The 12,164-nt window shown below is 41.7% G+C and overlaps 1 protein-coding gene across 1 annotated transcript in view; it reads left to right on the top strand.

Annotated features, from left to right (window-relative positions):
• Positions 1 to 5,968: 5,968 nt before the first annotated feature.
• tp53inp1 (tumor protein p53 inducible nuclear protein 1) overlaps positions 5,969 to 12,164 on the top strand; it is a 15,628-nt gene continuing 9,432 nt past the window's right edge. The window contains exons 1-2 of the mRNA XM_023393633.2: positions 5,969 to 6,204; positions 10,921 to 11,286. Of these exons, the coding sequence (XP_023249401.1) occupies positions 11,160 to 11,286 (127 nt within the window). The 5' untranslated portion in view covers positions 5,969 to 6,204; positions 10,921 to 11,159. The remainder of the gene's footprint in view (positions 6,205 to 10,920; positions 11,287 to 12,164) is intronic.

Below are 12,164 nucleotides of genomic sequence, written 5' to 3'. Positions count from 1 at the left end.
GTCCGTCTGCGTCGGAGGTGTTTGTGTTTTTATTCTTCAGGCTCAGAAAGAACGAAGGTCAACAGAGACTCCTCATGTGTGCAGGCCTACAAGGTGTGTGTGTGTGTGTGTGTGTGCGTGTGTGCGTGTGTGTGTGTGTGTGTGCGCGCGCGCGTGCGTGCGTGTGTTTGTGTGCGCGCGTGCGTGTGCGTGTGAACTGTCACATCACAGAGGTCAGTGTGTTAACGTGACCTGGCACACATTCCTCTCATGTTTACGACACGACCGCTCAACTCAGACTGACATGACCTGTCGCCACGGCAACAGTTAACAGCTGGAGGAGATAGTGAAAACAACCTGAGAGCAGCTCTGTGTTTACTGCTGCACAGATACTGAAGGTGACAAATGAGCCCAATGTGTTTAAGATAATTTAAACTCTCATTTTACTCTCCAGTGATTCAGAGCAGAACATAGAGGGAATTATGATATTATATTTAATAGAATCATGTTATTTAAAGTGTTATCTTCAAATAATATCTAACATTTGATGCCCATGTGTAATTCATGCACATGAACTACAAATGTAAAAGCAGCGATATGTTTTTACTTGTTCCGTCGTCCATCACTGAAATATCTCAACAAATATCTGTCGATTCCTCATAAGATTTAATTCAGACGTTCATGTTCCCCTGAGGATGAATCCGTCTGACTCTGGTGATCCTCTGGTTTTTCCCTCTAGCGCCACCAGCAGGTCACTTCTGTCCCTTCACCTGCAGCAAAAATATCTCAACATCTAATCCAAATGTTCACAGTCTCCAGAGGACGTCTCATGATGACTGTCATCCAGGTCTGAGGTACTTGTACTTTACTTTTTACTCTGTTTACTATATTTAAGAGGCAAATACTGTGTTTTGTTATAGTTACTAGTTACTACAAATAATGATTTTAAACACAAACAACAAACTCAGCTGAACATTAACATGCTGCTTCACTGTTAAAGCTTCAGTTTTAATATTCTAATAACATGATATAAAACACCAGTCAGACACAAGGGAAGTCAAAGGGCTTCACACAGACAGGAAGTACAGTAGAAATAAAACATTAAGATGATATTAAAACCAAATTACATACATATTATATATTATACATATAACACAATGACAGACAAGGACTTTTACTTTTGATACTTTAAGTATTTACTTCAGTAAAACTTTGATTGCAGGACTTTTAATTAATTAAATAATATATTATTTATTTCTACACAGTGGTGATACCCCAATACAGAAATGTAATCTATGTTTCCATATATGTCACCTTTAAGGGGATATATTACTGTCACATCTTTATATATATGAAGATATTTATTTTTTATAACATATATGAAATAGTCATAGTACAATGTGTATATGAACATACATTAAAAATATCTATAAGATGAATTTTTATACAATATAACATGTTAAAACCATATAAAACAATATACAGTATATTTCATTTATATATTGTTTATTCAAACAACATATATAAAAATTCTATGTGCTTAAATATGTTTTTCTAATTACTTTTAAACATTAATGAACAACACAACTTTTGGAACCCACTATAATATTTGTCATGGTTATATGTTTACATAACATATGTCTATAAGCATACATATATAAACACATAGACATATATGTCTATATATATATAATTATTCCAATTTCTGATTATATTGTATTTATATATTATATATTATATGAACATGTATTCCACTTGTGTAAACCCCTTTTACTGAGGTCAAAGGTCAGAGTAACAGCAGTGAGTCTGTCGGTCTGCATCAGAAACACCTGAACAGTTTTTAGAAACTCTCCGTTGTTCAGAACTAAATCAGAACTTTGAACGTCCGGCGTGGTCGAACACGTTGTTAGCTCGACTTCTTCTCTCCGGGTCAAACTTTAAAAAGCAGGTTTCATGTGAAGAGAAACTATCACCTGATGTTGGGAACAGACAGACGGATTAGCCTCAGCCTACATGGCAGCATATATGTTACTCAATAGGTCTGCGGTGACAACAACACGAGGTCGTTGACCCCTGCAGTGCCCACAGAGAACAGTATTGTGCAACATGGACGGTAAACATCAGCCTGATTATGTAAAGACGCCGCAGGAGGGAAGGAGGAGGCGGCGGCGGCGGCGGCGGCGCATTGTAGTGACGGATGAACATGGTGTGTGACGGTGATCACTTATTGTGTTGGGAAGCCGGACATTGTGTTCATGACACTCCCAACAACACACACACACACACACACACACACACACACACACACACACACACACACACACACACAAACACAGCACTGAACACCTTAGTGCTGTGGTATTAATTAATTAATTGATTTATATAAAACTTCAGACTCCCAGGAGCCCCACAAGCTCCATATTTACACTAATTTGTTTTTGTGTTTGTTGTTTTGGTAATTTGACTAATTGCATTTTTAACGCAGCATGTGTCAAACTGTTTTTAATTGAGGAACTCCAGTGATTAAATATTCATTCATTGAGTTAGTGCCCATGTGAGAGACTGGTTTAGAAAAGACTGGACAGACTCGTCGCGTGACATTTTACAGGTGTGTCATTTCAGCCGTGGTCTAATTAAACATAATCATGTAAATATTTAACACTTTGAGGATTCATCTGTTTGCTGATAAATCCTGCAGAGACGGATCCAAATCATCCACTTGAAATACACCTGACTCATCTCCTTATCTGTGAACACACGCCTTAATGTAAACGTACACTTCCTTTTATTTCTGAATCTTATTATGTTATTATGTATAATTAATATGTTTATTATGTTCAATACTTTCCTAAACAAACTGGAGGAAAGAGTGCATTCGTTGGGGACTATTTTCAGCGGTGGATTAATCTCTGTGTGCGTGTGTGTGTGTGTGTGTGTGTGTGTGTGTGTGTGTGTGTGTGTGTGTGTGTGTGTGTGTGTGTGTTTAACTGAATCAAAGTAAACTACAGTGTGTCGCCTGGTGACACAGTGACTCACTGATGTGTTTTTGAACAACAAAGGAGTTGAACTCTAAAAAAACAAACATCAAAAACTACATTTCCAGTCGTCGTCTCTCCTCACAGCGAGCCGCTCCGCGGTCCAGCTGTAGTTTCAGGCGGCAGGTTAGAGTACGGCGGTGGAGGTGATGTAACACAGGAAGGGAGCGGTGGAGGAGGAGGACGTCTTATCAGTGTTGTGATGTGAGAAACGTTCAGGTATGACCTTGTTCTTTGGGAATGGAAAGATCTAGAGTAACATGTTGTTCCCGTGTCCCGCTTCTCGCTCTGTGTTTTTCCACATGGATTCGTGGCATGTTTGTGTTTGAAGGACGACGGCGAAGCTCCAAACACTGAACTCCAACTCCACTTAGCTCTGCTGCGAGAATCTAAAACGATTAAAGATTAGTTTTCACAGTCACGTCTGATTGACAGGATTAACAATCACAATTAACAAGCAGCTAATTCAGTCAATGGAGATCCTGAAGAAATGTGTCTGATGCTGCAGCGGACATATTCATTATTTCTGTTTGGATTGATGGTGCAGCCACAAAGAAGATGAAGACTCATTGTGAACATCATAGAGCTTTAATGAGGAGCTGAACCATCATGAGGCAGAAAGTTAACACAGGACGGTGGAAGAAGAAGAAGAAGAAGACGAGAAGATGTAAAGAGTTTAAACATACAGGAACATGACAGAAACTAGAGACTAGAACCACAGTGGGACTAGTTGGAGCTGACGGAGAGGCTACGGTCACTCAGATAACCACTGTTTACAACGAAGACCACGTCAGGTTCCACTTCCTGTCAGCCAAGAACAGACACCTGAGGCTGCCGTGGACACAGACTCACCAACACGGGTGAGCTGAAGACCTGGTCTGATGGATCTGGATTTGTGCTGAGGCAGCAGATGGTGGCGAGGGTCAGAGTCTGAATCCTGAGACCTGGGATCTCGGCCTGAGTCCGGCCCATATATGTCCACATCTGGGCAGAGTCTGGCTGTTATTTCCAATATTGACTGACAGCTTCTGTGTGTGTGCCAGAATTGGTCAAGATGTGGAAGTAGCATCTTGCAATCATGCTTTGTAGATCAGATCAGATCAGATCAGATCAGATCAGATCAGATCAGATCAGATCAGGGCGTATACTTGACCAGTAGAAAACAAGAATGCAGCCCAAGTACGATTTGCATTTATTCTGCTATCTGGGTTTCCTGGCACATTGTGGCGCCTTAATACCAACCACTCATGGTCTGAATGTCTCGGCCTATCTGAGTATTGTTGCTGACCAAGTTCACCATCTTTTAATGGTCACTTCCTGCAGGATAATGCTCCGTGTCTCAAACAGGGATGTGGCAGAACAGGCGACTGGCAGCATGAACGTGCAGCCGACAGCCATCATGTGTAATGTCTGGTGTGGGTTTGATAAACAGGCTGAGACAAGACTCTGCAGAATGACGGCGTTGGCAGAGACTCGTCTCCAGACGTAACAACCTCCTCCTGAACCCGTCTGTCTGCTCTCACGTGTTTCATCACAGATATCATCATGAGGTGGATTCACACCTGCCGACCTGCTCAGAGGAAGCAGTTTATGTAGCTGACGCCTTCAGCAAGAGCAACTTTAGTCTGCAGTGGTCTGAGTAAGCAGCCGTTAGGAGGTCAAAGGTCACGGCACGCAGATGGAGGAGGGGATGATTAGTAAATCCAACAACAGCAAGTCCTGAGTCGTCCTGGGGAGGGGGGATTCCTAATGGCCCCCTTTTTGAGCTCGTTGACCCAAGTATCTGGTTTTAGCTCCGTGCAGCTGAATGTCAGGAAGCAGTTTTCACCTGAGTCTACACACTCAGTAATCTGACTATTGCTGAAACACATGAGCACAAAACAACCAAAAAGACACCATAAAACAACGGAAAGACACAAAACAACCAAAAAAAGACACAAAATGACCACAAAGAGACAAAACAACAACAAAGAGACACAAAACAACAAAAAACAGTCACAAAACAACAACAAAAAGACACAAAACAACCAAAAAAAGACACAAAAAGACACAAAATAACAACAGAAAGACACAAAACAACCACAAAGAAACTGTCCACACTTTCTGTTGTTTGAGAAGAGATACTTTGATGGACAGGTGAAGGTCGGATGGATACCAACATTTAACTGGTTTAATCTGGACACAAACAGACATTTATAAACAACAAGTTGTGCTTTTATTTGGGAATTGATAACTGGAACAAAGTAAAATTGTTGAACTCTCTTCAACACTGCGGCAGGTTACTGTGATGTAACTGTAACTCTAAGTGAAATATAGTTCAGCTTTCGATGATTTTATATCATTTAAATATTTAAGTTTCATGTTTTTCTGGCTGCCTACTTCTGAAAAACTGTTTTATAAAATCATCAATAAGTTTTGCAAAACTTTCACAGGCGTCACTAACATGTGTTTTTTCCATCAGCTGACAGTTGTTACATAACTGTTATTAAACGAGTTAAATGTAAAACTCCTCCATAATAAAACTCACTGAACCTGTGATCAAAGGTTTTTAAAACTTTCACTCATTGTCTTCTGCTGTGATGTGTTTTACGACTCTATTGTGCAAACTTTACAGCTGCTGTAGTTGTTCTGCTGACATTAATAGATAAATGTTGATATTTAGAAAACAGGAAATCCTTCAGCTCGACCCGGAAGTCGGAGTGTTTGTGTAATATTCGTCTGTTTTTAGCGGGTGAACGGCTCCGCTCTGGTCCCGCTGTTGCTCCCAAAACCCGCAGCGCTTTGCCCAGTCATGCCCTTAACGGTACAAAGAGGGGGTGGGGTGGTGGCCGTCACGTGGGTTAGTGACAGCCTGTATCACCGTTTCTGATTGGCCGAGCGGCTCACAGGCCCGTCCCCTCTGATAGGCTGTCCCTGGCGACGTCACTGCGATCAGCTGTTGGAGCTCCACAACAACAACAAAAGAAGGAGCAGTCGGGCACCGAGGAGGAAACGGACTGAAGGAAAAAAAAAAGCTGAACCGCACTGTGACTCCCCGATGTACAGTCCCTAAATTAACGGTTTTATATTTTTATTTCTTCCGCGAAGAAACCTCACGTTTTTCTATTTTTCGAAAAGTAACGTATCTACCTCAGTTTTAAGGATTTTAATCCCGGTTTTGAAACTCGGTTTACATCTTCCTCTACCGCAGGTGAGTTCTTTGTTTTCCTCTCGGTGAACGTTAACGGCTCCGGTGCCTCTTATTCCAACGCTAACTACATTTTCCCGCCACATCACAGCAGAGACAGTGTTTGGAGAGAGAAACAGACGTTTATTGAGATGTTATGTTGCGTTATTAAACCTCAACGATGCGTTTTTTATTCGCATTACGCTGCAGCATTGTTAGCTTGTCCTCGTCGGGCTGTTTGCAGCTTTCGCCCCGCAAAACTTGGTCTTCTTCTTCTTCTGAACCAGAAGACTTTCCTGGTTTATTCTAGAAATTATTTCATGATTATTCCAGGGGATAAAAGTTGAACAGGGAGGCTCTGCGGTCCTGCCCTGCCGGTGTAGAATTACAGCCTCCTCCCCTTCCCTTTTGTAACCCTCACACACAGGCTGCGGCTCCACAGTATTACTGGACCACTTTGGCTTTTTTGTCCCGCAGACTGGCTGGTAAAGCACATTAGAGATGGAAAGATTAGCCGATTACTCGACCAGTCCGTCCAGAAGAAACTTAATTAAGAACCATTTGGGTAACTGGCTTTTTATCCAGTTAAAATATAGATTAAACTCTCTTTCCAGCATTTCTTAAATGAGGTTTTGCTTTTATTATATCAGTGTAAATGTAAATATTTTTGGGTTCTCCTCTATGGAACTTGTGAGTAACATTTTTCTCTATTTGCTGATGTTTTTATAAACCAAACTATCAATTAATCAGATGATAATTTTATCAGATTGTTATTATATTATAGAGTGAATAATCTTATGCAACCTCAGTAGGAAATTGTGATGGTTATTTTCCATCATTTTCTGACCTTTAACACACCACACACACACACCCAACATGACCTTAAAGTATCGACAGCAGCAATAATTGATAGATTTTCTGCCCTAAACAACAAGCAAGGTCAATAAAGACAGAAAAGCCTCAAAGACACACCGTTTATAATTTGCATGACGTCACTTAATGTGATGTATATGTTGAGTTTTACTTGTGCTTAAATAACCATGTGTATAATTCCCTGTTTGCAAACTAAAACGAGTGTGATGCTCGTTTTATCCCCCTTTACATCCCTGATTATGTGACCTCCACTGCTGTCTCTCTGTAGTCTAATCCTGCAGCCTACTAACTGTTTCTACACCAGATTGAAAGACTTTAAACGCAGCCTTCCTCTCTTACAACATTTGTCACACCCAGATGAATTAATGATGGATGTATGATGTAACAAATGCATTAATTTCGTTCAGCAGAAAGCCACAGCCATGACTCGATGACCCGTTTAACCACATTAATCGGCCGTGACACAGACCCGGATGAGCTTTACTTCGTGTTTGGTGATTGTTATAATGAGAGTAGATTAATATTTAGTATATTTAGTAACGTGGGTGGAGGGTGTTAGCGGAGGAGGAACAGGTGGAGCAGATTATCAGCCTGAGACTGACAGTCAGTCAGATAAAACCTCTCTGTTTTCTGTCTGTCTCTCCGTCACAGCTGCTCGATGTTTACAGAGGCGGAGTTTGGCTTTTGTTCTACAAAACAAGAGCGCTTTTTATTTTTTCTTGCTTTCTTCTTTACGTGTAATGAATACAACGTTAGAGAAATACGAGCCTCAGCGACAGGCGTTAAACGCACCACCGCCGAAGTCGTTGCATTCGATTCGAATCGAGTGCGCGTTCAAGTGCCGGTAGAAAAATTAGGATAGTTGGAATTTCAACTTGAGGCGTTCACACCGGTTTGGATTCAGGAGAAACATTGGTGTCCGCCCCCTAGTGGTGATTACACGAAGTAATTTTAACAGCTATCTTAAATGTTAAAGGCACAGTCCGTGATTCAAACCAAAGGGTCTCTCTGCCAAGATTAAAAACACACTATTGGAATCTACCATGACTCCTAAACCGACTGAGCGGTCTTTTAATAAGAATTTAACACTAGACAACAGCTGTCAGTGAACTTGTAATGTTTTCTGATGTTGCTACAGGTTTGTTTACATCAGTCAGACTGTGCACAGAGGTCTGGAACAGGCTGTTTCTAGGTATTATCTATCAATATGTTTGGATTTATATAATGTTAAAAATGCTTAATTAGGTTTTTAACGATAAAACATTACCATACTTATCTTTATTTTTGTTAACACTCTACTGTTCTACTGTTTCCACCTTTTTATGACATTGTCTTTACATCTTTACTAAATGAGTAGACACGAAGGCGTTGTGTTTTTTTATCCCAGAGTTTTGTCTGCAGAGCTTCATGTCTGCCTGTTTATGGGTCAGACCAATCAGAGGGCTGTGTGCAGCCTCACAGCCAAAACACAGGGTAAAAACAGGCGACAAAACATCCACTGCTCCATTAAAAGAAGAGTGTCAGCCTTTTTATAAACTCCGAGCTTCTTTCCTCCTGGTTTTTGGCAGCTACACAGTGAGAGGACTCTGTTTAGAACTGTACTGGTGGAGGGGGGAGGGGGCATCTTTAATGCAACAACATTGTGCCAAATGATGCCCCCCCCCCTCGCTCCTGTCCTTCTCCTTTATACAGCAGCTGCAGTAGGACAGTGACACTGATCACTTCTCATTCCGTCTATTGATACTTCCCCAGTGTGAAAGACTGTAGTCAGAGCAGCGGGCAGGCTGCCAGCCCCCGTCTCTTTATTTACTGGTGAATAAAACAAACGCACTGGGCAGCATCTCCGTCTCTCGCCTCCGTCAGATCAATAACTGAAGAAACTGCAGCTGCTGCTGCTCGCCTCCATCAGGCCCGACAGGAAATGAATTCTTCCTCAGTTGTGGCGGCGATTCACTTTACAGCCACGTACAGGCTCATGAGCCAGGCCTGGAGATATGTGTTTGTCTCAGAACTTGTGTGTGTGTGTGTGTGTGTGTGTGTGTGTGTGTGTGTGTGTGTGTGAGACACCATTTATCTGAGGCACGTCGGTTTGTGTGTCAGGCTCCTTTTTAATGAGCGACATGATCCTCAGCAGGTGAAACAGCAGCTGTAAACATTTACTGCTACTGTTTTATAAACGAGGTCTGCGACAGATGATTAAATGCATCTATAAATATGTTGTTTTCCATTAATTAATTTATGATTAGCCAGTTAATTGTCCATCAGAAGTTCCCAGAGCTGAATGTGACACCTTCCCCCTCTTGTTTTTGTCCAACTAACAATGAAAAACTGAGAAAATTAATTTAAAATGCAATAGAAATATTAAAAAAGCTAATTATCAAATAGTTTAGGTTGTGATTAATCAATTCATTGATTAGTAGAGCTTCTGAAATGTGAGGATTTGATGTTTTTCTTTGTCACACATGTTAGTAAACTGAATATCATTGGGTGGACACTTTTTTCCCACTATTTTCTGGCATTTTAAAGATAAAAAAATTATTTGATTACTCAAAAACGTAGAGAAAAAACATTAGCAGTTTAATGAGTTTTCCAATACACACTCACAAGATAAAAATAAGTAGTTACCAGATGATTTCTGGGGTTTAGCAAGAAAGAAACTAAATCCTGCTGCTCACAATGATGTTTATATTTTAGACTTTTCTTAAAGTGAAGTCTTGGTGTCAAAGCGGGAGTTGTCCTGCAGCGCTGAGCGTGCACAGTATTTACAGTATCTGCGGCCTTGATCAGGCTGCGGGTAACTTAATAATTACTTGGCTGGCGGCTCAGATTCTTGGCTTTCAGATTCACTGTCTGACCCATGTTCTATTTTCAAACAAAAAGTCCCCACACACTGCAGATTCAAGTCTGCAGATAACTCTGTGTTAGTTCCAGGTCGCCTTAAATCAGGAGTTCCTCCGGCAGCTAGACTCCATATTTTTATTATATTAAAGGTGAAAGGTGTAGTGACGGACCCGCTGAGGATTATCAGATGAAGCTGCTTCACAGTGAGTTTCAGCTCATTGTTTATCCGTCCCGACACAACTTTACTGTCCTGGCTCTCTCCTGGTTTTGGCTGCCGCAGCAGATGTTTTCAGAGAAACAGCTGTAAAATAAAACAAAACAAAAAGCCTCTTGTCTTCTTCCTGCTCAGCAGCAAACAGTCAGTCAGAGATCAGCTGCTGAACATAGCAGAGCGTTTAGCAGCTGAGGAGACAGATGTTTCCCTCCAGAGCTGGTGGAGACCAAACACAGAGCTAAAAGAGAGAGGGAGAGATTCATCAGGTGACACAAACACACCTCCACCTGGATCATCATGTTGATCTGTAACTGCTGGAGGTGGAAATAACAACTTTACAAGTGTCTTTAAAGGTGTTTTTAGCTCGTTCTGCTCCCCGGTGGCTGAAACTATTATAGCTACCGACCTTTAACTTAAACCAGGAGTCACTAAACCCTTAAACATCTCAGCTCAAATACAAACTGTTATCTTTGTCTCTTATACATTGAAAGAATTTGATCAAATTATATGAAAGACACTTTTTACAGCCCTGAAAAGAAAAATGTTCAGCGTCCGTTTAAAGACCTGGCTTGAGTCTCGACTTGCTTATTAAGACTCAGTCTGGCGACCCGATAGTGGAGCGGTGAGGGCAGACGACTGCCCTCCTCTCTGTCCCACTTCCTGTTACTCTTCTCTGTCCTGCCGAATCATAAAGGCACAAAATGGCCCAGAATGTTTAATGTTTACTTGTAGAAACACCTGTTGGACCTGTCGTATGATGCTTCTTCAGGTTTGTATTAATCGACTCGTTTCTCTCCGTCTCGTCTCCTCAGGGCTTTTTTTGTACTTTTGTACTTGATCGTGACGTCGAGCGATGTCCAGCCCGTGTCTGCTGACCCTCAGATGATCCATGACCACACCTTATTGATGCACTTTATCACCTTTGCGGAGTCTTCCTCCCGCCGCGAACCCCGCAGCTGATGACCAAAGTGCTTCCCCGCCGTCGCCCCGTGCCACGTGCCTCCTCCCCCAGCCCCTCCCTCAGCCTCACGCCCCCGCAGGACGCCCCGGGATGTTTCAGAGGTTTGCCAGCGCCCTGTTCGGGGACGACGTGGAGGAGCTGAGCCGATGCAGCCGACCTGGAGACGGCAAGCAGGAGGAGGAGGACGACGAAGACTGGATCTTGGTCAACTACCTGGGTAAGTGTCAGGAGAACATGGCGAAGAGTCGCCACATGAACCTGTGTTTATGTGGCGACTCTAAAACCAGTAAAACCTGCTCTTAACGCACCACCACCTTTCTTCCTGTTTCTTCCTTGTTTACTCGTTTGTCTTGAGGACCAGATGTTTCTGTGAGTGGAAACAGTGTCAGTGTTTCAAAGCATTTCCTGGAGTGATCAATTAATCAATTAACATAACAGTTGCTGGTTAATTTACTGTTTATTGATCTAATTGTTTCCGCTGCACACCAGATAATTAATCCCTCCTCGTCTCTGGTCGACGGTGTGTTCACTGGTAAAAAAGAAGCAGGTTTTCCTTTATCTCTATTGAACGTGACGCAGATAAAACGTCACATACTGTAAGTGAACATAGTGGTGACATAACGAGAACGTGGAAAGTAAATACGCACTTTGGCAGTTAAGATCCAGCTGTTTGCATCAGTGCCACAAAAGTGCCTTTGAGCAAGAAACCAACCCACAAAAGAATCTGTCTGATCTTTGAGTGTTTATGGTAAAAAATCAAAGAAACGAGATTTCAAAGTAAAATAAAACCAGTAGAAAATGAAGTGCGTGAAACCATGTGAATGTGTTTCTAAAAGCCGTTTTGAAATTTGATCTGTTCAAGGAAGAGAAGAAAAAAATTCACTCACTGATTAAAAAAAAAAGGTGTGACTAGTGGAAAAGCTCGTGAGCAGATCTTCAGTTAAGATAATTTATTTCAAACAGTTGATTTTTATATGCGGACAGAAAATAAAGCGCCGTGGAGCCGTTTGGAAAAGAAACTGTTTAAGTTTAGACTGTTTTAATGGCGGGTCAAAGAGGAGCCAAGTTTCCAGAGCTGTCCGAGACCCAACAACC

The sequence above is a fragment of the Seriola lalandi genome, unplaced genomic scaffold (genome assembly GCF_002814215.2).
Source record: "Seriola lalandi dorsalis isolate HSWRI2012SDOR001 ecotype SW California unplaced genomic scaffold, Sedor1 jcf7180002054941, whole genome shotgun sequence".
Lineage (NCBI taxonomy): Eukaryota > Metazoa > Chordata > Actinopteri > Carangiformes > Carangidae > Seriola > Seriola lalandi.
The sequence above is the reverse complement of the archived record's forward strand: the minus strand, read 5'-3'. Positions and strand labels throughout refer to the sequence as shown.